This window comes from Triturus cristatus, chromosome 1_2, assembly GCF_964204655.1.
Source record: "Triturus cristatus chromosome 1_2, aTriCri1.1, whole genome shotgun sequence".
In the NCBI taxonomy this organism is placed as follows: domain Eukaryota; kingdom Metazoa; phylum Chordata; class Amphibia; order Caudata; family Salamandridae; genus Triturus; species Triturus cristatus.
Window position 1 is genome coordinate 913687298 of NC_140580.1, and position 26815 is coordinate 913714112.

Sequence of the window (26815 nt, forward strand, 5' to 3'; positions counted from 1 at the left end):
AAGAATATCGTCCGCATAGAGAGAGACTCGGTCCTCATACTCCGGGGTCCATCGGAGACCACGAATCGAAGGGTGCCACCGCAGCCACTCCGCCAGGGGCTCCAAAGCGAGCGCAAAGAGGAGAGGCGACAGCGGACAACCCTGACGCGTGCCCCTGCCCAACTCGAAGGGAGCCGACACTCTACCATTCACCACCACCTGCGCCAGCGGTCTAGAATACAGCAATTTCACCCAACCGATGAATCCCGGGCCAAACCCAAACTTCTCCAGCGTCGCCCAAATATATGGCCACTCAAGCGTATCAAACGCCATAGTGGCGTCCAGGGACGCCAAGATGGCCGGCTCACGTATAAACGGAACCCTCGCGAGCACCCCATGCAGACGCCGTAGGTTAAGTGCGGTGTTGCGATGAGGAATAAAACCGGACTGATCCTGATGGATCAGATCGCACACCACGCCAACCAGTCGATTAGCCAGCACCTTAGCAAGGATTTTCGGTTCCGCATTCAAAAGCGAAATGGGCCTGTAGGACGTGACTCGATCCCGCGGCCTCCCCTCCTTATGAATAACCACGATGGTGGCGAGAAGCTGGTCCAGCGGGAGAGAACCCGCCGCCCGAGCCGCGAGAAACATATCACGAAGATGAGGCGCTAAGGTATCCGGCCGCAACTTGTACAATTCAATGGGAAGGCCATTAGGACCCATGGCCTTACCAGAAGCGACTGAGCGTATGGCCAGGGCGATCTCCTCAGACGTCGGAGTCGCGTCCATCAACAATTTATCCTCCTCCGAAAGGGAAGGCAACCCAATATCTTTAAGCAGGACGCGGGAATCCTCTTCTGGGCGAGAAGAGACCGGGGAGTACACCCCGCGGAAATACTCTGCAAAGCAATCAACAATTTCCTCGGGATCAGTAACACACACACCATCCACTCTCTCAACCAGCGGCACAACTCGACTCGCTCTCTCCTTTTTATCCAGCCACGCAATCAGTTTTCCAGCCTTATCCCCCATATCATACAGTCGCCCCTGTTGCTCCCTACTCATGCCCTTGGCCGCTTCAGTGACCAGGGCCTTGTAGTCTGCTTGTTTGAGTCTGAGAGCATGCAATTTGTCCACCGTGACACCACGAGCCAGGTCACCCTCCAACTCAGTAATTTCAGACTCAATACGAGCCACCTCCTCCCGCTCGCGCCTCTTGGAATGGGAAATGAGGGACAGGGCTTCCCCCCGGAGCACCGTCTTGAACGCCTCCCAAAGAGAAACAGCAGACGAGACCGATCCCACATTATCTTCAAAATATTGCTCAAGGGATTTAATCAAATCTGCACGAATTGTGGGATTACGCAGGTACCAGGAGTTGATCGGGACCACCCTCCCCTCCACCCCCAGGACAATATCGAAGTGTAACAGAAGCGGGGAGTGGTCTGAAATACCCCGGGCAAGATGTCGCACCTCCCCGATCCTCCCCGCCTGGGCCGCTGGCATAAGAACATAATCAAGTCGTGAAAGACTACCATGGGCCCCGGAGTGGAACGTGTACTGTGTCTGTGCAGGGTGTTTTAGCCGCCAACAATCCACCAATCCCAGGGTGTCCAAGAGTCCAGACAACCAAGTTTGGGCCCGGGGGAGGTCCCTGGGGGGGTATCGATCCTCGGCTCCGGAAACCACAGCATTAAAGTCCCCTCCAACCACTAGAATCCCCTCTGGTAGCCCAAGAAGAAGGCGCCCCAAGTCGGCAAAAGTAGTAGTCTGCAAACCCGGCGGGACATAAATAGAAACCAAGACAATCACTTTACCCTCCCATCTGCCCACCAGTGCAGTGTAGCGCCCCCTGTCATCATGGATCACCTCGTCAACCTCCAGCGGGAGCGAGGTTTTAACCATTATGCCCACACCCCTCGAACCAGAGGTGAAGCCCGAATGAGCCAGAAGGCGATAGCCCCGCCTATTCATAGCACGGAAGGAATTACCAATGAGGTGTGTTTCCTGCAGAAACACGATATCGGGTGAAATCCGTTTTAAAAACTGCAGGACCACCCCCCGTTTTAGCCTGTCCCCCAGTCCGTTAACATTCCAGGAAAGAAGTCTCAGTCCCCTACCCCCCATCACAACCAGCCCCAATGACCACCCTCCCAGAGAGCACTTTAAGTATGAAACAACAATAATCCTGCCTTGTGGTACGAACAAACAATACCCAACCCAACATTCCAAACAAAACTCCCCCCACCCTGCACCCCTGCATGAGCCCAAACAGCCCCCCCCAACTTGCAGTGTGCCTGTCGCCCTTGCATGAACTAAACTACAAAAAGACCCCCTGGAGGAGGAAAGAGAACCCCCTCAAGACACACCACAACCTCCAAGCGAAGGAGGACAAAGCATGACAGTCAAGGAACCCTGAGCCCAAAAAAGAGGTGACATCACCAGAAAGTAGCCCCAGTGTCAATACATTAGGCCCGGTCCGGTGGGCACTCCCCACTCGCGGCCCCCAGTCCCTCTCGATCATGTCCCCTAGTGTCCAACCAATCCCCCGCCGCCTCCGGACGGTCAAAGAAATGAGAACGACCCTCGGATTCCACCCGCAGCCTGGCCGGGAAAAGCATGGCGTACTTCAAGTTGTGCTCTGGGAAGTTTTTTCTTTTTCTCCAGCATCGCAGATTTTTTCCTTTCTCGAAAAAGCACACTTTTGCTCACATCTTAGCTTGCAAGTTAATTCGCTTGAGAAATAATGAAAAAGAAGTTGGCATCTATTTTATATTTAAATATCCAGTAACCCGAGAAGTCGTTTTCCACAAACCGAGAAAAAACATTACAAAACACTTCCAGGCAGCGCTCGGCGGATTAGTCCAATGGATTTCTTATGTCACCCCTCGGTTTCAGTGCTTCTCAAAGAAATGGTGCTATTTATGGAGTTCCAATATGCAGGGGCGCAACTAGACTCGAACTTCGGGGAGGGGGCAGAGGGGGGCTAAGACTGCCAGCTAGGGCTGGCCCGAGCACTTGTCGCGGACGGTGCAACAGTCTTTTTTGGCGCCCCTCCCCCATTTCATCCTTCTTCATGAATTCTCTCACTACCACTCGCCAACAATGCACCTCATCTCTCTACAGCCCCTTTCTGACAAACATTCAATATTTTTATAGGGCTACTCGTAGTTTACTCACACTCAGTTGGGTGATCTGCATGGTAGACGTTCTTTGTAGCAGGCACATTAACCCTCTTTGCTGTGTGGGTGACAGGAGTACCCATGTGAGTGCATGGTGAGCGATGCATCAGTGTGAGAGTAGGGTAAGAGGAGTTACTGCAGGGTGAGTGAGGTGACCTTATGAATTTGGGTACGGATGTAAATGGAGAGTGGGACGAATGAATGTATGGTTAGTGATGGGCTTGTTTGACTGAGATTGCAGAGTGAGCACTGAGGGGGACAGGCGAGTGAAGTGTCTCATGAGTGCAGGGTGAGTAGTGTGCTCGTGTGACTGCAGGGTGAGGTACAGGGTGAACAGCGCAAGTGCATTCTCCACTCTCTGAGCACACCTCTCCCTACCTATGTTCTTACTCAAACCTCCCCCCTGGCAGATCTGGTCTATCTCTCCTTCAGCTTGCACCTTCTCCCAGTACAGAGAGTACCTCCGGTTTGCCAAAGTCTGGCATCACTCTCTCTCTGTAAGACCTTCTTTCTCTGAAAGCATCATTTCCTCTCGCTTCATGCCGTTCACTTGCATCAAGCCACTTGTTTTTCTACCATGGTGTTAAAAAGCCTTGGAATGTGTTCAAAAGTGTTTACTAAGGCAAGCATATATTCCTAACTCGGACTGCATGATCTAGTGTGTAGCTATTGTATAGCTCTTCAAACCCTGGTGGCACAGCATCAAGGATAATGTACTGCATGGCTAAACACTTGTAAGGTCCTAAAGGCGAGGCCTATTGGCTATGCCAATGCTTGTTTTTTTGTATGAGCCTGTGAGTTGATGACTTGTGTTCTATTGAGTTCAGTTTGATGTTGTTGGGGATGTCATCGGCGAGCGAGTGCAATCTCAGTTCCAATACTGTTTTTTAAAGCTCTGTGTTTCAATCATTGTTTAATTGGGTGTATTTTGATGTGAGAGTTTGGTTTGCTGCGCCTAGTATGTTATGCTCAATAGGATTTAGGCACGTGATTGGCGAGGTGTAATCTGGTTTGTTTGCAGCATTCGGACTTAAACCATACATCATTGCTGTATTGTTGGTGCTAAAATGTTCATTTTAAATTGTTTTTGTGGTGTATATTGTCAGCATGCCCATACATACTTTATTCATATGGGAATGTGATAATGTGTGTTCCGTTGAAGTGATTGGTTGTGGCTGTAGCCCTGAGTGTCCTGTCGATATGTCTGTTTCTGGTGAAAATTAGCATTTGTATAGATCTTGCTGTGGTGTTGGTTGTGTGAGCATATGGGTTTTAGTGTATTTAACGTTCTAGTTTTGTGAAGGTGTGACTTGGAGATATCAACACTGTGTAGTGTGTTGGAGCATCAGTTTTGCAAGTTGAGCTGTTTTCGTTGCATCCATTGCATTATTTTGAGTTGTATTTGAGTGGTGCTGTATATTATGTTTAAGTGTGAAATTTCAATGAAGTTTAGATAGTTGGTACATTAACAGCCCATTCTCAAGAGGAAAGGGCAGTTGACAGGATCTTGGGTGTTGGTGCCTGGCTTCTTTTCTCAAATCAATCAGCGGCCTGGGACTGTCTGTTGTATTGTTGAAGTTGCAGGCTGTGAGGGAGCAGATGAGATTCAATGGGGAAACCCAGCCAGTGGGAGAATAATATTCCTGGAATGACTGTTTGGAAAACCTTCGCTACTAGTGGCAGCATGAGTCCAGCCAGGAGATCAGGCCTGTTTGCTGTAATAGCAAGTGACTGCATCAATCGTAACAGATACTGTTAGGGTCTCTGGGTTGGGATCTTGCTTCTCTGAGTCAGAGCTAGTTTACATTTTTTTAATAGATCTTGAAGGGGTGCTGAAGAGCACAGTGTTGGCATCAGTGATTTGTTGGTCGTCCTAAGTGGTCAGCTTTGCATGCTTTATTGAATTTGATATGACCTTTGCTAAGCGTATGTTTAAGCAAGTAGTAAATCGAAAAATGTCCTTACGAGGGAGAGGCAACTGAATGAGGTTGTCCATTTGAGTCTTGTCAGCAGGTCTAATGTGTTGCCGTCTGGTTGATTTAGATGTTGCAATTTTTTTAAGTCACTGTGTCATGTAGGTCTCATAAGTGTATGGTAGTTAGTGATGATTCATAATGGTCTCAAATACGAGGCATTTTTGTTTCTGTCTTCCTTTATTGGGGGTATGTTCTTACTATTTGTGATTGATGGTGTACCACTTGCTGCAAAGTTCCTTCTTGTTGGGAATTGTTAAAATTGGTCTCTGCCCAGCCATTTTCAGTAACAAGGTGCCCGTAATATTGGAGATTTATGTGAGTTTTACGGACCCTACATATAGTTCTACGGTAGAAGTTGAAAGACGTCAAAAGTAAGTTTTTTTCCAGCGGAAGGCAATGGGACCATGGTCAGTACAGATGTTTTTTTTTTTTTTTTGTCCACACCTGTTTTGTGGAAGTGTGTGATAAGTGAGTAGGTACCTGGATTACAATTCTGACTTATTAGGAACCATTTTGTAGTTTACACAATTCTTTTTAATAACTTGACTATAATTCTGTGGGTAGCCATGTAGTGCATGAGGAATGTGATTTCTTCTTCTGATATGGATTTGGAGTATAACTGTCGCAGTTTGTATTCAGTAATGTAGGTGCACTCATTTGAAATCATGTATCTATCTTGGAGTAAGTATATGTTGGGTCTTGAGAGTATTGCCGAAAAGCATTGGTAAAGCGCGTAGATCTGCATCAGCAAATCAAAAAGGCGAGACCTGCCAGTGTTTTTTTGTTGTTTTTATGGATTGTTAATACTCTGCTTCTCCACACTTAAATCTGCAGGTTCCCAGCTTCGAAATGAGAACTAGGCCAAAAGGAGCTGGATTGTGTTTTGGTGTCTTTTCTGCAGTCAGTTGTAGTCCATGCTACTAGAGGTTTATGTGAGTTTTCTGAACCTTGTTATGATTTTACTCTATTTTCTGTCAACCAGGAAACTAGCTGACCTAAGCGTGGATGAATTTCTGACCACTGGGTTTGACTGTGAAGCTGACGGAGAGTCTGAGGAAGATGAGGGCCCTGCTATCACCACGAACATTGGGAATGCAAAGAAAAATGGGTTAACACTCAAGAAAAAGAAGAAGAAAACTGTACAAACGGTGGAAAAGTAAGTTCTTTTATCTTCTTATGTAGAAATGTTTTTCTCAAGTGTGAACTCTTTTCAAACAGAGGTTTTGTTTGCTTCGTAGAGTTACTGTAATTATTTTCTTTTAATGTGCACGACGGGGCCATCGTTTCTTTAAAAAAATATATATTTATATATACAATTACTGAAATCTCTGCGACCGTGTAATAAGCAATGGGATAGTCAGATAAACATCTTTCGTGAAACTGTCAATGGCATTGCACCTTTTGAGTCTCTTGAATCTTGTGAAGAAAGGTTCAGATCCCTTATGCTATTGCTGAGAAGGCACAGCCTCCACCGGTGGTGTTTCTACATTATTGCTCATATCCGCCTGCTTTGGAAAGGAAAATTAGAAGCTTCAGAAGTTCAGCTAATCTGAGATGCTGAGGATGAATTCACTAATGAGTTTGCAAGACAGGTAGTCCTTGCTATGTTTTGTTGGGTGGATTAGCTCAGGTGACCGGGATTTAACTCCTTTAAGAATTACTAAATTATGCAGTTTCTACAACCCCTGAGAGGGCAACCAGTTTATTAAGGCTTGAGTGTATGGGTTGAACATAATGAGCGATTGTGTTGAATAAAATATTGCTTACATGACATGTAGTGGCCCATTCATTTTATTGCTTGTAACCTATCGTGGAGTGAGGGAAAACTAAGTCTCGCATCCTCCCAGTGAGACCTGTAAATCAAAACACTAAATCAAGGTTTTGCCACTGTAGTTCTTTAACGTTCTACCAAAAATGATCCTGGGCTTAATAGATCATATTTCTTGCAGGTACTAAAGCCCCAACCTTATATAATGCGATGTTTCATCCTCTTATTCTCCCATGTACTACTGGGCTTTATATTATACTGACTTAGACACAGTTGTGAGAAGAGACGCTGGCTTCAGATGGATATGTATGGCACTGAATAATTAACATGCATGCAGAATTGATTGTGGCATTAAACTCACTATTAAATCAGCCAGAAAGGTTATGGCCTCTGTTTATTATGAGCTTCTCCCAGCCTACTCGAGTTGACAGGTTCAGAATCTTTCTGTTTGAAGGGCACCTTGAAATTGAACATAGGCATGAGTGTGAAAGATTTAAATGGGAGCAAATGATCTAAGTTAGAGAAGAGCTGAGACCTAAAGTATAAATTAAATAAGTAGGATCATATTCCTTAGGAAGCTAGAGTTTGTCAGGAAAAATTGTTTGAGTTTCACAGGTGGCCTCCACATTGAACTAGATCCACGCATGAGAGACATTATAGCTGGAGGGCAGAACAGAGGGGACAGAAATTATGGAATCAACAGCACTGGGTGCAAGATATTGTCTTTTTGAGGTGTGACTGCTCTGAGTTTCTAAATTTCAACTAAGTATCTCCCTTCAAGTGCAAGATTTCCTAAAAAACAATCCCTGCTTTTAGCTTGAAGAAGCGGCAAACCTCACAAAGGATTCCACGTGCAAGAGCCATTAAAGAAAGCCTTTGTATAGTTGAGGCTGAGGATAACCTCTGCAAGCCTAAGAATTTTTTCTAGACCTGCAACCATTAAATTGGTGTGTGAAGAAGAAAGCCAGAATAATGCTTTTGCAGGATATAAACTGTCACTGTGATGATTGTTTTCACAGTCTAGTCGCTGCAACTCATTCTAAACTTGATACCTGTATTGCCTTTTCGAATTCTCAATTAAAAGTTCTGTCTTTCATTTTTCAGTCTGTCTGAGATTCTTTCCTTAGGTATGGCAGTAGTGATGTCCCATTTCTGCCAGGTGCTGAGTCCGCCCAGATTTCATTGCAGTGTACAGTGAGTGTTTTAAAAGAAAATAGAATCTTGAGCAGAATCCATATTATGTGCATTGGGGCCAACAGCAAAGGTGTGTAAAGCAGTGGCGGCGGCTCCCCCGCTATGGCAGAGGAGCGTCCCCCCCCCCCCCCCCCCCCCCCCAAAAAAAAGCAACAGGAAAAACAAAATGACACTTGCTTTATTATTCCTTTCCGGACGAGTCTTGAGGGCGGGGCTTGGTGGTGACAGGCACTGAGGGGAGTGGTAGTGCACTCCCATCAGTGCGCATGATGGTTTAGCCGGCTGTCTCAGGCCAGCCAAACCATCATGCGCAGTAAGAACTCTCTCCAACCCAGCAATGTAGCTGGATTGGACAGAGCAGGCACAGACTCTCTGTCCTTGCGCGCAAATCGTGGGCACTCAGGCCAATCCTGGAGCTGCTCTCATGCACGAGCAGCTTCAGGATTAACCGCGGGCATTTTGGGAGCCTGTACCTTCCTGAAGAGGAGCGAAAGAGCGAGACTGGACGGCTACAGGTACGTTAAAATTGTTTTTTTAATTTCCCCCACTCCTCACGCATACCGGACGCTCCTCGTGTAATGTAAACTGGTAATAGTTTATTCCTAATAGAGCAGCATCCACTTCCATCCCTAACCATGTTTTAGGCCCCACCAATCTCCTCTAGGGAAATGCCCATCAGCATTTAACCATATTAAATCCTTCTTTCTTATGTGACACAAGATATAGCACATATCCCTACTTACATGATATGTACGACATCAGCAAGATCTAGTGCCAACATATAGTTATTTTTTACCATGTACCTAAATATATAATAAAGGCTTTTTTGACCAGCTTCCTCCATTATCTGGAACTACAGCCTCACCTCTTCTGTACTGAAATCTTTCTCAACCATCCTTTTGAGATCCTCACTGCCTGGTAAATGTTCTACCAATTCATCCTCTTTGCAAGTATACTCACTACCCTTAAAACCACAAACAATATCAGGCCTAAGTGTCAAATTCTCTGATTCAGGCAGGTTTCAGTTTACCAGACAACTCTAGTATCCACCAATGCCCATGTTGCCCATGCTTGATACTTTCATAAAAATGTATGGGTAAACGCTTGACAGGTAGTTTCTTTTCAACTCGTGTTTTTTCTTATACAAGCAACGTATGAGGAAAAACACCTTTTTACTTACCTTTTCTTGAAACTTGTTTTTTGTAGCAATTTGTTGCTGAGTGAGATCAAACTTTGATTCAAAATAGACTAATATTGAAAGGGCAAAATGGACTTGTGTGTGTGTGTATATCTATCTATATATATCTATATATATATATATATATATATATATATTTTCACATGTTTTGACTCCTACTTCGCTCAGACCAACGGTGCATCAATTCGTGCGAATTTCCAGGCAGAGCCACGCCAATTATTTTCCACAAAATCCTTTCAGATCAATGAAATCGCACTCCCAGAAATGTTGAGTTCCCCAGTTTTCTTTTATTTTTCAAAAGGTCTCCAGGTCTAGAAAACAACCGACTCATTTCGTTGTCACAGACAACTTGATCACGGTTGGACCCCAAAAAAAGAGAAGGTGGGCAGAGTATGAATACCCTGACCCCCCTAGGACTGGTGGTGGGTTCCCCAGGGACCCCACCAGGACCAAAAAGCATTAAAAAAAACATTTTCCCATGAAAATCGTAGCGGATCCGCGTGCCTCTGGAAAAATTAAACAAAAAAACAAGCGCAGTCTTCCTTGCGTGTTAATAGATGAGCCCCCCGTGTGGGCCAGGTCCAGTGACTCGTGCACTTAGATAACTATAACTTCTGCCCTCGTCATGAACTGTTACTTACTCCACATATTACATCAGTAATCACATCTTGTTGGACGTTCATAATATAACTGCAACATATGGAATAACATTTGTGATGAGGAAACTGTGCATGGCAGCGTGATTTATAGGTACCTTGGGGCAGAAGTTATTGTTTCTTGACATAAGAAGAACTGTTGAATTTTTAAGGTTTTGTGCCTGCAAAACCTGAACCTAACTATAACCTCCCTCTAAACTTTGTGGGTTTTTTTGTGTGAATTTCGACGTTTTTTTAAATTCTATTTCCAAATTATAACGTCACTGTAGCTTTGGGGTTTTCCATGACTAGATCAGTGATATGAGTAAACAAAGAGGGGTCAGTGGGCTTTCATAAAGGTCCAGCATAAAGACCCAAGGACAATAATTTAAACAAGAAGGTTATGCTGTTCCTCTGAAATTAGACAAAACGCAGGGAATTATGAACCAACCTGACCGCTGAGGTTCAAAGTTGGGAATCCATTGTATTGGATTATCATGCCCTCACACACCCTGTTGGATGTCATGCTTCATCATCAGGCTGCTCCTCGTCGGGTCGGCGGTGCAATACCTGACGGGCTCCCTATAGTAGGGGCACTTTAGCGGACATCTTTTTCCAACAGCTGTTAGGTGAAGTGCGGGTGGGGGGGCCTCGTGTGTGTAGATGTGTATCAATGTTGGAAGTGAATGTAAAATAGGGTTGGGAGTACCTAAGAAAACAACTTTAATCAAGGGGTCTCCTACCCTAAGTAAAAACAAAACTATAAGACGCAAGGCGAGGTAATGTCTCAGATTGTGGCGCTCTTCTAAGTAGTAGGTCAACATGTCAGCATTATAATCCAATACAATGGATTCCCAACTTTGAACCTCAGCGGTCAGGTTGGTTCATAATTACCTGTGTTTTGTCTCTCATTTCAGAGGAACAGCATAACCTTCTGGTTTAAAATATATCAGTGATATCACAAATAATGTCTTAGAACATGTCATGAGTGATGTAATATATGACGTCATAAGCAGTGTATAGCGGGGTGCGGGTGCATGGTTAGCAGAGATAACTTTGCTTCCATGTTTTTTTCTATGGCAAATTTCTGTTTTTATTGTTTAAAACGTTAATGTGGTCACTGACACATTCACCTAACTATAATATTACTTTAACCTTTGTTTTTTTCCTATAAATTTCTATGTTTTAATAAAACACAAACAGATCTTTTTCTTTTTTTATCACACCTAACTATAACGTTACTTTAACCCCTTCGCTGCTGCGGACATTCCGCTGCAGTGCTGGGGGGGGCAGGGGGGCAGCGCGGTGGGCCTGTGCTCATGACGGAGCCGCTCCGTCATGAGCCACAGTTGAGCTGTGCTCATGACGGAACGGTTCCGTCATGACTCCGCCCATTTGCGTTGTCGCCCCGCACAGGCGGGGAAACAGCGCCGCGCAGGCGGAGCGGCCGCCAACAGGATTGTCATGACGGAACCGTTCCGTCATGAGCACACGCCAACCGTGGCTCATGACGGAACGGTTCCGTCATGAGCGGGGAAGGGGTTAACCTTTGTTTTTTTTCAGTGATTTTTAACATATATATATATATATATATATATATATATATATATATATATATATACACAAACAGTGTGTGTGTGTATATAATGCCATAGTATGGCATAGAAGTGAGATAGAAACTTGAGAAAAGTGAAAGGCTGACAATGAGCCAATTTTGGATATGTAGACTCGGGCAGTGTGGACCTTTTACGATTAGGTATTGCATCCTGAAAGTTGTTTAGTTGCTGCCAGTATTTCTCCTGTAGCCTAATTGTGATCCGCTCATTGGTTCAGCTTACACAGTTGTTTCTTTTCTTCCTATTTGCATCCCCACTCCCAAATTACCTTCTACCATTTTATCTATGAATAGAAGCTTAAACGATATTGTTATTGACTCAGCTTGCATCGTGTGGTGTGAAAGCCCTCTTTCCCACTCTTGTTCTCTGCCCTCTCTAGGAAGCTGAAGCCCAAAGGTCGAGCATCTGAACACAAGGACCAGCTGTCCCGCCTCCGAGAGAAGGATCCAGAGTTTTACAAGTTCCTCGAAGACAACGACCGCACACTACTGAACTTCGATGATTCGGACAGTTCAGATGATGAGAGCGGTGCACACAGGCTTCCTGACCAATTGGAGGTAAAATAAATGAGTCTGTACTAACACGCTGAGATGAATCTGCTCTTTCCTGTCGCTTTTTCTCTTTCCATTGTCTGCAGCCCATCTTATGGGCTAGCCAAGGGTACTTTTTCTTTGTAGCAAACATCTCCTATCTAGCAGTAAAATCTGAAATGTTTTCCTCCATAAAGTGTTTTGTGTGTGTCACGCTTTATACAACAATTTGTATGCAATGTGATTTTATTCTTTCTGCATGATAAGCAACTTGAATTTCGGCATTTTAAACAAGCATGCGCATTTTCTAATTGGAATCTTTCAATTCCCATTTTGCTACATCCGCAGAAACACTTGCTTTGTTTTAAAGCCCCTAGAATGACATTCTCCTGAAATGTGACTGCACACAATTAATGGAATGTTATCCTGGTACGTGGCATTCTAATGGCAGTGCAGGGCCAGGCCTAAATGGCAGTGTTGATTCCAAGCTGCACTCACTTTTGTCACTGGTACATAAGACCTAGTCCTTCTTTTAAGATCTTGAGATTATATTAAGAGGTGTCCAGTGGTGGGCATTAAAAGCTGTTTCAGGTTTTCAAGATATCAATCAATATATACTTTTACATATGGTGAATATAAATGGGAATCATTTAGATACATCTTGTTCTCAAAACAGTCTGACATGGTTCAAAATGCGCAGCTATTAATTACTCTGTTGTCTTTGTGCAGCCGATGGAGGTGATGATTTTCAGACAAATGACCACACATTTGGATCTAAATGTATGAGTAAGAATTAAATACTGCAAAGTTAAGTCCATCAAACTTTGTTTAGAACAGAATACTTTTCTCTCAACAAATTAAGTGATGACACAACTATTTTTCAGCTAACTTAAAATTTAACTGGTGCAGTAGCTATACAGTAAATTGCAGTATACAGTTCTCCCTATGAAAGGTGGGCCACTGAAAGAAGACTTTTTTTTTCCATACACAGCAGTAGCTAGTAGCCCAGAACATACAAATGCACATAGATCCCGAGGTGGCACAGTTTACTAAACACTGGAACTTTACCTTGGAACATGTTTCATTTGACTTTTTCAAAGACCATGAAATTTGTCGGTTGTGTTCCCACAATACCATACGTTGTTGGTCTTTGGACATCTAAAACATTTTGGAGCAGATTGTGGTTGACTGGAGCCAAGGATGGCCACGTTATTCTTGTGCTTCGGGTCTGACCCCTAGTCCCCTGAGTGTGTCCTGAGGAAAGTGATGCAATTCTACCACCTGAGTCCCCAACTCCAAATTGATCCTGAAAGTGTGCTTTTGCCTTCCTTACGAGGTAACCCTACTGACATGCAGGGCTGGGCTTGCCGTACTGTGTATCAGGCGTTTCCTCAGGAGGATGGAACTATGGGGCCGTTTTTGCAGCGGTGCTGCAATATCTGTCCCCAGTAATAAAAGCAACAAGCAAGTGATTCTAGCCTCCTGGGGCTAGGCAGGGGCTGGTACAAGAAAATTGCCAGGGCTCCTTTGGATCCCCAGTCCAGCCCTGCTGACATGCTTTGATTGCTTGTATGTGTTTCTGCTGTGGTGGCCTCCTGGCCTATGTCTCTGTACTAAACCTTTGGGAACAGTTGGCTGGAGACACATATCACCCACATGGTGTTGAGAGAGGCCTTTATTCTCTGTTTGGGGGTGCCATGGCAGATTACTGAAGGCCACCCAGAGGTGAGTGATCAAGGTATTCAAAAGCATTGCATGGTTCAAAAGTGGGCTGGTGATAGACCCAGATCCACCAACCTGATCAAGAGTTCAGAGGCCTAGATGCTCTAAGTAAAGTGTTGGTGGGTACGTTTTATTGTAGCCTTTAAATCCATTCCTATATGTTGTTTACTTTTGGTACTCGGTGTGTGTTGGACACGAGGCGTCACAGGGAGAAATTCTTACAAACCAATTGAGGTTTGCAGAACGAGAATTCCAGAGCGGTTCCTGAGTACTCATTAACTGAAGCTTGGCTAACTGTGGGTGAAAAGACAGGCCTTAGTCTGTAATGCACTTTACACAGAACTGGTGGTGAGGACAAAATGGAAAATGTTCGAAAGTCAGCAGAATGGAACCTCAAAGACCTCGCTGGAAAGATGAATATTGTAGAATCACAGCAAAAGAAGACTGCAAATGAGAAAAAGACAAAGGTCTTTAAGTCCTTAAAGCTTAGAATAGTAGTGAAACTATGGCCAACAAGAGGAGAAGGGGTCTTTCCTCAGGGTGCCTTCAGATATTCCTGTAAAATGCTAGTGGAAGAGATATCCAAGTGGTGAGTGACTTGTTGAGGCCTGAATTGGAGGGCAAAGAGTGACCTGTGAGGAAGGCCTTGAAATTTCCCTTTAAGGCTCTAATGGAGAATTTGGAAACAGGGCACCGTGATGGTTGAGCTCTCTGCAACATTCTCCGAGCTGCCATGTGAAGCAAAAACAGTGTACCTGGGAGAATCCAAACTCTTGCTCTTCGTGACTTGAACCCTGACACACTAGTCGGGGAAAAGGCAGCTACTGTGAACCAACACGAACATTGATGGTAAACAAGGGTGACTGCATCAGGAAGCTTCATGGCATGGGTCAGAGAAGAAGACCAGTGTAAAGCTTCTCTCTTCTGCTGGACTTTTTCTGAAGAGTTTGAAGAAGGATAGGTGATTTTTAATCCATGTGCCATATCCGGTCCCTTTGTGGGCATGTTTGAGGTACTCTTCGCTGGGATTGTCGCTCTACCCTGGCAAAGTATATGTTTGTAATACTGCTTCTGAGAAGGGGGGGGGGGGGGGGGAGAGAAACTTGAGGCAGACTTGTTACAGTCTGGTTGTGGGAGCTGAATTTATCTCCAGTCTCTGCTGCTTCTTCCCATGTCTGAGATGTTTGGGTTGTTTTTGTTCTTTTCTATGAGGGTATCTTCCGTGCATGCTTATTACATTATTATTGTCTGTTTTGAGAAATGTGTTTTGCCATAAATGACAAGATTGAACCAAAATACTTTTTGCGGCTTTCAGCAGATTCAAACAGATCGTCTCTTACCTGTGGATTTGTTGTTTCTTACAACTGGAGCAGCTGAAAATACTAAGATAAAGGGCAAAAGATATATAACATATTAGACCCAATTGTAGCATATGTGGCACATTTAATCAATAAGACACATTGACCATATCAAAGACTGAGATACCTTGATTTTCATAGATTGCCAAGGACTTGTGATTTCAGACCTGTAGGAGAAAATTATCTGGTAGACTCCATGTCCAGATGATAGTATTTTAGCATGCAAGCTCTTCAAATTTGGGGTTATGTCTTTTCCCCTGAAAGCCTGTTGTTTCTCATTTCTTATTATACGCTAACAGCTTTAACTACTTGTAAGTAAATATCTATATATTTGAAAAGATGCAACTCTGAATGGAAGTTCAGTTTATTGAATATGGCAATTTGACAAATTATGTCTGAATTCAATTCCTTCAACCACCTCAAGTAGCAAGCCATGAATGCTCATATTAACTAGTCATGGTGAATCATGCGTACAAAGGTAGTAACTTGGTTAATTGCAGTGCATTAGTACCGGAGGCACTGGCACACCAAGACAGTAATCTGATTGGAAGATAGCCAGAAACCACTAACTTCCATAAGACTCAGATTTACCATCCCCCTCACCATAGTTCCGTAAACAGTGTTATCATCTAGCAGATGGTCTGATGGTATAAGGCTACGCTTTCGATGAAACTGCGCACAATCTGTCCTTATATGCCATAATTTATGCTGTTCTAGAGGTAATCATATTAACTCACCACCACCAGCATCTTTTACCTCTAAGATACGTGAATGAATTGTTGCTCACCACACTGATTATCTCATTCTCTAGCAGCCAGGACCTCTTCTATTTGTGGCACTCTATTCACACTTCTGATCCCCCAAGTAGTTCTGGTCTTTTGCTCTCTGTTTCTCTCTCTTTTGCAGCTCTTAGATTATCTGAATCTGGCATCTGAACTTCATACTTACCAGCCTGAGCAGATTTTAAATAGGTGCAGAGAGGGTCATGTGTTAATTCTTCCGACTGTCTTCTATGTCGTAGCCCTGAGCATTGGGATTATTCACCTATCAATAGAACATATTAAGGAACAAACTCTGTGCAGTTTCTGCAATGTAAAATGAGAACATATAGTGTGTTAGAGGTGGACAGGAGTACCGGGAATCCCAGACTCTTTATGGGTCCATGTCTGGAACTGTGCATGTGGCATGTAGCAAAAGGTACAGGTACGTGATCTTGGATTTTTATCTGTCAGATGCCTTCCGGAATCCTTTGGACTAGAAGATTGTCAGTTTGCAGATCTGCTGCATTTGCTTACTTTATATTTTCATTTATATTTACAGGAAGCGGACGATGATGATGATGATGATGATGATGATGACGACGAAGATGAATCTGCCGCCCCCAAAAGCAAAAAAGCTGAACTTGTAGTGGTAACCCTTAAGATGGTGGAGAGCTGGAAAGAAGCAGCAAAGGTCGGTTACTGCACCAAGTGCTCCTAGAGCAAAAACTATTCTCTGCCTTGCAATTTCACAATGACATGAAAGATCACAAATTATATTTGCAGCACGTGCATGCACAGCCCCCTGCACGCTATACTCCAAGTTTCAGTGGTGATGGCATGCTTATGTATTTGTCTGTAGTCCTCCTTGTAGCCTGAGAGATAGGGTCCCTGTCCAAGTCTTCTGTGAGTAATGTGAAAGCTATGGAGGATCTACTGAAGCATCTAGCAATAAATGTAAATTGGCAGATTGCACATCTAAGATCGAAGAAATTGACAATGTGCTTTCTAAAATATTTACTAGCTTGCTCCTAAAATGCTTGCAAATGTAAGTTGTCAAGATAGCTTGGCAAGTTGAGCACTTTTCTTTAGTGATCTGCAGGTTAAAAGTTTGAATCCTAACAAGGCAAACTCAGCCCCCTACCCTGACTAGGTTTAAAAATTGATTAGCATTAAATGGGGCCTGTGGGTACCTAGAAATGTGCTGTATGAAGTGCTATATGAAAAAAATGTTTTTCGGATATAATTATGTATTTCGTGCTTGTTTTGCCATTGGTAAGGCCACCCAATGCCAGTGTTATTTAGTACCGTCTTGCTCTGGTTTCCAATATTTCATCACAGTCTGGCGTGTAGTATTTGTCAGTTATAATTTGTAGGTAGCAATATAAATGTATTTGGGGCCAGATGTTGTATAAGTTAGATAGGGATTTCCAAATTGGGTTTTTTCTTCTTCTCTGAATCACTGTTTGGTAATGGCTGTTCTTAATGTCTGAAAATGTCATTATTAAATTAGCCATTCCTAGCGGGTCTCAAATTGACCTACCTCATGAATTTTACTGAGGTAGGTCACAATTTGCGACCCGTTAGGAATTACATAGGGATGGTGGCCTGTTGAGGTCAGCAGCCCTCCATTTCTGTAATTGCTTTTAAATAAAGCAATCTTTTGAGATTTAAAAAAAGTCATGAAAATTGTAAGTTCATAGGACCACGGCCTACTCTTAACAAATGTTTGGTCCACATTCAAATAGGGTAAGGGGTACCTAGGGAAGAGGTCGCAAACGGGAAGGGGTCCCTTTTTGCGGCCGGAATTTGGTAGTCAAACATTAATACATACTACTATTATTCGGTATTTAGAAGGGACACCCTAAACACTCCCCTTCCAAATACTGAATCCGTATTGGGTCGCAACACCCAAATTGTTTGAGGTTTGTGCATTCGGAAAGGTATGTTCGAGGCATATGAGCTGCAGATCACACACTATGCATAGATCGCCATCTGGTGTTGAGCCCAGATGTTTGCACTTTGTTGGTGTATGGGAATAAGTCTTTGGAAGTCACGAGATAGGTGACTCCTCCTCTGGACAATAGTGTGCATGGGCATCGACTCCATCTTCAGATTGTTTTTTTCCGCCATCGGGCTCGGATGTGTTTGTCGCGCTCCAGTTCGGTGTCGTTACCGTTCTACTTTTTTTTTTTTTTTTAATTTCTTTTTATTAACAATAGGAATCGTCAACACCAGGCATAGTACATCATTATAATAGAGTCTTATCTTTACATGGCTCTCAAACAATTGAAAGTATACAGTGTGCTGTCACGGGGCGATTCGTGTCATGTCTGCAACAATTCATCTTGACCGTTCTACCTTTTGATGCGCAATCCTTCACCCATTCTTCGGTATTGTTTTTGATCGTGTTTCCCATTTGACGCGCATCTCTACAAACTTGAATTCTCCGGTTGTCGACGCAGGCCTTCGGGCCTAGCTGCGCCATCAGGCATTTTGGCTCATGGAAAGGACTCCTTTCAAAAAGTGTCCTCAATGTGGATTCAAGTTTCCACATGCTGATCTTCACGAGGTGTGTAACCTCTGCCTTTCGCTTGAACACGAGGTCAAAGACTGTCCAGCTCGTGTCTCTTTCCGCTCCAAGAAAACAATACGGGATCGTCTGGCTCGAAGAAGCATGGCTCGATCATCATCGATACCGGACGATATCTTCCAAGAAGGCATCAATGTACCTGAGCAGGAGCAGATCGAAGAAGGCAACATTAGCGCCTCTGAAGCCGACGACTCCGACGCCAAAGACAACCCCATCACTCCAGGGCAGCGGGTCGTAAGTACACCCCACACCCATTCATAAAAAGGCTTCGGTAACACCTTCACCTTTGGGCCTAGGTGCACACCGGGACACAACTTGCCCCGCCTTCGGGCTCGGCAACGAAGTCAACACAAGCCTTCAGGCCACTCGGGATCAAGCCAGCCTACCCTTGGTACCGAAACCCCATCCCCGGCACTAAAAACAAAAGACAAACCCAAATAGAAACCACTGTCTTCGTCGGCACCGAAGCCTGGTTCCACATCGGCGCATTCGGCACCGAAATCCACTGGCACTGAACCTTCAGATCCGAAAAAATCATCAGAACCAAACAAACCACCGGTTCCGAAGACACCAACGGAACCCATGAAAACTCCTGATTCGAAACCTAAGGAGCATAAAACAACTGCAAAACTTGTGCCACACAAACAGTCTGACCTGAAAAAATCGGCACCGAAACAGCACACTCCAGAGGAGGAGATTTTTAGACCTGATTTCCCCCCCCCCCCCCACCCCCCCCCCCCCCAAAAAAAACCTCTCGAAATAGACCCAAAGATAGGTCAACTTATACCTAGTCCTTCCAGGAAAAGCAAAATGGACAAACCTGCACCAGCTCCACACCCTTTGAAGAAGAGAGACATTGCCACTTCTCCTTTAAGAATTCCTTCTCCACCTCCTCCTCCACACCACATCTCTCCTATTCATCTCCAGTACCCTCACAATCTCCTCCACCTCAAGATGTTGACGCCTTTGGGGAGGAAGGGGATGATGAACCTTTAGGGGAACCTAGTCATCCTAATATCCCAAATAACCCATGGGACAATTATGGCACACCTGTTGTTCCTGCTACACCATAAGATCTCATCTACCCATCTAGACCATCCCCTCCAGAGGACACTATAGGATTCACTCAACTCATACACAGAGCTGCAGAATACCACGGTGTGAGTTTGCACACAGACCCTATAGAAGATTTCCTCATAGACACTTTTGCACCATCTCAAAGGTCCACTTCTATTCTCACAATGTTAAAAGTTGTACTCAAACACGCTCCTGAAGTCTTTAAGGATCCTGTAAGGGCAAGAGTCATTAACCCCAGAGTGGAAAAGAAATACAAATCTGCCCCCAGCTGACCCTGTTTACATTAAAGGGCAGCTTCCCTTAGGTTCCTTGGTAGTCTCCAACGCCAGGAAAAGGGCTAACTCCCAAACCTCAGGCGATGCTCCACCTCCTGATAAGAAGTCAAAACTGTTGGGACGCATCTGGTAAAAGAACAGCGTCTCAAGCAGCCAACATATGGAGAATTGCCAACACACAGGCTTTGCTGGCTAGGTACGATAGGCCACACTATGACGAACTAGAGACCCTACTACAACACCTTCCAGATCAATATAAAACAAGGGCCAATGATCGCATCCAGGAAGGCAAACTTATAACCAATACCTCCATTCGATGTGCTCTGGATGCTGCAGACACAGCCTCCCGAGCTATTAATACCAGTGTCCTTTTGCGCAAACCTGCGTGGCTACGTATTTCGGGGTTCAAACTCTAGGTTCAAACTACCATACTAAACCAACCGTTTGACCAGGAACATTTATTTGGGCCTAGTGTAGATTCATCTTTGGAGAAGATGAAAAAACATACTGATACTGTCAAATCAATGGGAGCTTTGCAATCACAAACTCCCAGAAGTTCCTTTCGTCGCTCCTCTTATAGGGGCGCCTCTAGAAGTTTTACCACTGATAACTCCACTTCCTATAAAAGTCCCTCCCGTACCTCATCTACCAGAGGTTATTACAGAGGAGGCTACAGGGGCAATAACAAGGGTAGAGGCAAAACTATCAATACTCGCACTGCCTCCACCTCCAAACAATGACTTCCCTCCACTCCCCCCGGACCATTATACTCCGGTCAGGAGAAGATTGCTACAGTTCCTTCCTGTCTGGAACACCATTACCACAGACAGGTGGGTGAGACAAATCATCCAATCCGGTTATTGCCTAGAGCTCACTTCAACTCCCCCAAACATACCACCCAAACAGCGTCCAATGTTAACAGAGCATTTAACGCTTCTAAAACAAGAGGTGCTTGACCTCCTACAAAAACATGCAATAGTACCAGTTCCCCTGCATCATAAAATCACAGGGGTTTACTCCCTGTATTCTCTCATTCCAAAGAAGGACGGAACCCTGAGGTCCATCTTGGACCTCAGACCATTAAACCTCTACATACAATCAGACCATTTTCATATGGTCACTCTTCAACAGGTCCTTCCTCTACTCAAACAAGGTGATTTCCTTGCCACCTTAGATCTCAAGGACGCCTACTTCCACATTCCCATTCACCCTGCTCACAGGAAATATTTTCGATTTGTAGTAGACGGTCAGCATTATCAGTTCAAGGTTCTCCCATTCGGAGTCGTCACAGCACCCAGAGTCTTCACAAAATGTTTGGCAGTGGTAGCAGCCCACTTAAGACGACGGCAAATTCATGTCTTCCCATACTTGGACGATTGGCTCATAAAAGCCAAGTCGCATACCCAGTGTGTAAATCACACACACTCCAACTACTTCACGACTTAGGGTTTGCAATAAACCTCACAAAGTCTCACCTCCAACCGTCCCACATCCAACAATATCTAGGTGCCACAATAAACGCCTCAAAAGGCTTTGCATATCCCAATCCAGCCAGGATAGCAAGCATGCAAGCCCTTATAACAAAATTCCAGCTTCGCCGCCAGATATCCACACCCACTGTCCAAAGGCAAAGCGATATGGATGAGTTGGTCAGGCAGATTTGCGTACGCTTTTCCACCTCTGCCACTCATTCTATTAGTGGTGCGCAAGCTGCAACAACAGTCACCAACACTGATCCTAGTTGTTCCAACATGGGCCAGACAACCATGGTACACAACATTGCTGGAACTATCAGTAGTCACGCACCAAAAACTACACCTCTCCCCACAACTCTTAACACAGAACCATGTAGAGATCAGACATCCAGATCCAGCACAGCTAAACCTAGCGATCTGGCTCCTGAAGTCCTAGAATTTGGTTACCTCAATCTTCCACCTGATTGTATGAACGTTACCAGAGAGGCCAGACGCCCCACCACTAGAGCCTGCTATGCAGCCAAGTGTAAAAGATTTGTTATATACTGTACCAATAACACGATCAATCCTCTAGATGCATCCATTCAACACATCATATGTTACCTGCTGCATCTTCAAAGATGTAATCTAGCATACACATCAATTAGATTACATCTCGCTGCCATAGCAGCTTACCTACAAAATAGACATTTGTCATTGTTCAAGGTACCTGCCATTAAATCATTTATGGAAGGCCTCAAAAGAATAATTCCTCCCAGGGTACCACCTTCTCCAGTGTGGAAACTAAACATCGTCCTCACTAGATTAATGGGTCCTACATTCGAACCTCTACATAAATGTGAGCTACAATTTCTTACATGGAAAGTCGCTTTCCTTGTGGCCATCACATCTCTCAGAAGAGTCAGTGAGTTAACAGGCACTAACTATTCAAGAACCATTTTTACAACTCCATCATAACAAGGTGGTTCTCAGGACAAATCCCAATTTCCTTCCTAAAGTTATTTCTCCCTTCCATCTCAACCAATCTGTTGAGTTGCCAGTGTTCTTCTCGCAACCACAAACAGTAGCACAAAGAGCTCTTCATACACTAGACGTGAAAAGAGCACTCCTTTACTATATTGACAGAGCAAAACCGTTTCACAAAACAACTTTTTGTATCCTTCTCACCACCACATAAAGGCAATCCCATATCAAAGTCTCGGATTGCAAGGTGTATTGTCAAATGTATACAAATTTGCTATCACAAAGCAAAATGTACACTATCTATTCCCCCTAAAGCCCACTCTACCCGCAAAATAGTGGCTTCCATGGCATTTTTAGGTAACATTCCCTTACATGATATCTGCAAAGCAGCTACATGGTCTACACCGCACACATTCACAAAAGACTCTTGTGTAGATGTGCAGGCAAAACAACAAGCTAGTGTGGGCCAGGCTGTACTCAAAACACTATTTCAGACTACTGCAACAGATACTGGTGGTCGCCGCTAAAGAAGAATACTGCTATGCAATCTATGCATAGTGTGTGATCTGCAGTTCATATGCCTCGAACGGAAAATGCTACTTACCAGTATGCATCTGTTCTTGGCATGTAGAGTTTCAGATTCACACACGCCCACCCACCTCCCTAGCTACCTTTATCTGTTCCAGTATTATCTTAATTAGATACAACATACGTGGACATCTATTGGTGTTTCTCACAAAACTCCATCATTTCCCTTCTTGGCGGAAAAACAGTCTGAAGATGGAGTTGATGCCCATGCGCACTATTGTCCAGAGAAGGAGTCACCTATCTCGTGACTTCCAAAGACTTATTCCAATACAACCACAAACATCCGGGCCCAACACCAGATGGCGATCTATGCTTAGTGTGTGAATCTGCAGCTCTACATGCCCAGAACAGATGCATACTGGTAAGTAGCCTTTTCCTTTTGCAGCCACGAATGGCTCAATTCTGCTTCATACATCTGGCCCTTAATCTTTTGCTATTGGTAATGTGGTCTGTTGTAATTTTACTAGGTGCGTCTGGCGTTCTATCCAAGATAGTTGTTATTTACATGTTATTTAGTGCTAAGTGCTGTTAGGCGCAGAGTGTTTCCAAACAATGGATTGTATCTGCTCTGTGGTATTAGTACAGAGTTTTGTCTTTAAAGTTTTCTGTAGCACGTTGTGGCCAAGTCAAACATTTTAGGCATTGATGCCTGACATGTTTGACTTGGAAACCATGGTCCCCTTCGGAGAAAAGTTAGTCTGCAGACTGATCTCTTTCACTTCAAGGTCTTATCTCAGACCTAGTTATAATGTTTGCTCTGCCATTTGTGTAGCCTCTACTGTTGGTCTGGGATTTGTTCTGTGTGACTTTTAAGGCACAATCATATATATTTTCAAATGTTTGGGAAAGCTCTTATTATAAATAAGTACTATCTTTCATAAAAATCCACTGTTCTCTGTTTTAAGTGATAATGTTCTACTGTACAAAAAATTGCAAAATAAATTTCACTTTATCTCATTTTTAGCATGATATCCGACCAAAACTGTTTCATGAGATCGCCCAGGCTTTTAAAGCAGCCGTAGCCACAACCGTGGGTAGTAACGAGGGTGGAGAACCCTCAAAGTTTAAGGTTGCCGACAGTGCAGGTGAGTGTGCACTCTGCTTTGATATTCCTGATTTTCCTCTGGAGCAAATGATTAAGTCCTCATCACCATTGTGAATAAGGGACCTGCAAGCATATGTACATAAGTAACAGTCTTTGTTATACTTCCATATTGCAGATTAACTCATGTACAGCCCACCACTCGGAACAGCCTTTTTGTTCTTAACTGCCGACAACTAACAGGGCACGTGGCATAGATTCAACCAACATTCTACAGCATCATATCCCCACTCACCTATGCATAGATTATACCCTCCTCTCATTAAAATACAGTGAGGATGCACAAGACACAAGTTCCTTCACATCCTTGCAAAGGCAAACATTGTAACTGTGACATGAGTGAAATGTATATTACACAGCAGGTGCACAGCCCAGTCAAACCTAAATGGTTTAAACTTAAATGAAACCATCAGCACATGCTATCAACCAAACCATGATGAATCTCATCAGTTCATCACAAGACACTCTTTCAACCTAGGGTGCACTCCTTCCAATCGGGATTAGTCCAGATGGAACTCTGGTTAAAAAACGATGTTGTGTTTTTGCAAGATAAGCTGCACCTTAGAACTATCCACCACCACTGCATCTTCACGTTTATTGATCCAGCAGCCAAAGTCTGCCCCCATTTTTTCATTCATGTTCACAGGTCCATGAAGTTCATTCTTGCAGAGGCTGCGGTTTAAATTACCAGAGCCATAGAAAGTCACACATGCTAACCATGGCAAAATAGCTATGAGAGTGCCCAGTGTGTTCCCCTGAATGTGTGCTCAAAAAGGCCTGTCCTGTTATGAGCTGGAAACAAATAATTTCGTGTCTCGGCAGGAACACAAAATTAGCTCACCCTCTCAAAAATGTGAAGGTGCCACCTTTGGTGCAAGTGTCGCGACCACAGTAAATGAAAGTATGTTTCTTTTTGTCCTTGTGCTTTCTATGGTCACTGTGTTGTATCCGTGGTGTGTCCCTTTGGTGTTTGAGAGCCACCAGTAGTAGTACAAACCAATTGTATATCCTGTCCCTTCTGCATGTTGCTTTGCAGAGTTAATGAAGTCAAGCAGGCAGGGTTTAGGTTGGGGTGAGGATCAAATGAGTGAACAGCATGGCACAGTAAATAAAAAAAAACTCAAACTCTGTGACCTCTTAGACCCGTAACTCAAAGGAGACTTTATCTATTGGTCAGTTAAGTAGGGTAAATACAGTTTTATGTTTACAAATAATTGGAAGGAAATTTTAGCACCTTTTCTGACCAAGATAAGACCTCAAACACTTACTACTATTTATGCTGAGGGTGCTATATTTGTATAGCTAGGGCCAAATGACAAATATCTTATGAGTGAACATGGGTTTAGTCAGCTGCGTTTGCTAATAATCTTGTCTACCGTTGTTTATTTATCTTCTGGCCAGTCAATGGGACCGAGAGCACTGGCATAACTAATTAGGGCTCCTGGTTTTATGATATTTATTTTTTGGCAAGTTACATATGTATTTATCCATATTTATTTTTTGGTTATTTTATCTGTATTTATCCATATTTATTTTGTGTTTTGCGTATAAATGAAGTTGTAAAACTGTACATTTCCATATCTATTTAACTGATAGACGCGCACATATACTTTGATGTCTGTCATGTTTTAGGTATTTAAGCTGCCAAGTATTACATAACAATACATCCACTGGTAAATATTAGCATTATACCATAAATGTATGTTGACATAAGCCGTTATTTAAAGAAATCTCATCCTGTTTTTTTATTTTCCCATGCTGTCCATCTGCTCAGCTGGTGGCCTATAATTCATGAAAGACTGCATGGAGAGTTACTAAAAAGAAGCACAATTTTCTGTATTTATCCACTTTTAAAAATAAATTCAGGCAGAAAACACATTGTTTTCTGTCTGTATTTATCTGTAAAAATCCGTAAAAACGGAAAACAGGGAGCCTTATAAATAATGTATCTACTTGAATTTTACATCTATGTCTCTTTCTTAGGTTCTTGCAAGTTTTAGATGCAGGGTGTGACTGAATTTCCAATAAAGCAGCCAGAAATGGTTACTTCTAAAATCCCACCATGAAACCCAGTTTCCCAGAATAGTTAAGGGTAACAAAGACAGGGTGCCCGAAAAAGTTCTGTTGTCACGTTTTATATGGCAATTATGGATTTATTAGTTGAACACTTTGGTCTGTTTGAAACAAACACTGCAAAGGGCAAATATGTAAGACCAAAGATTAGATCGCATCCTACCAGACTGCGTGGCTGTCTGGTTTGCTAAAGACATCTTGGGGAATTTCAGAAAGTTGACCTAGGAATGCAGGCCACCCGTTGATTACTATTGGGTTTGTAACTCACATTTTCTGGCTTTCTATTTGCTGACTTTATTTGCTTTAGGCTCTCCCGGTTCAGTTTGCCCCTCCCATTGCTTAAAGCATCCACAAACGCCCTTACTGTAAACAGGCCTTTAAGTCTTGTTCTTATCTGGTCACGTTTGCTGGGCATTCAAAGACCAAGGTCAAATGTCAGGCGCTGTCTTCCGAGGGTGCCTGTTTACTTTTCTTTCTCCGACTTAAAAATGAGAGCATCTATGGGACAATCTTGCTGGATACTGGGGGGTAGGAAAGAGGTTTTTTCTAGCACACAACATTTAAATGAGCTGTGTATTTTGGAATCTATCAGAATTAGGAACAAAAATTAAGCACATTTTTTGTTATTTCTGAAGTGGCTCTGAGGGGGGGGGGGGGGGGGGGGGGGGGTGCCGCTACCGCTCGAAGAGCCAGGTCTTGAGGAGTCTTCTGAAGGCGAGTAGGTCTTGGGTCTGTCGTAGGTGGGTTGGG

The 26815-nt window shown here is 43.7% G+C and overlaps 1 protein-coding gene across 3 annotated transcripts in view; it reads left to right on the top strand.

Annotated features, from left to right (window-relative positions):
- NOC2L (NOC2 like nucleolar associated transcriptional repressor) overlaps positions 1-26815 on the top strand; it is a 487814-nt gene that overhangs the window by 140992 nt on the left and 320007 nt on the right. For all 3 annotated transcript variants that reach the window (XM_085609671.1, XM_085609674.1, XM_085609672.1), the window contains 4 exons: positions 6123-6296; positions 11931-12108; positions 16482-16613; positions 23855-23975. In XM_085609671.1, the coding sequence (XP_085465797.1) occupies positions 6123-6296; positions 11931-12108; positions 16482-16613; positions 23855-23975 (605 nt within the window). The remainder of the gene's footprint in view (positions 1-6122; positions 6297-11930; positions 12109-16481; positions 16614-23854; positions 23976-26815) is intronic.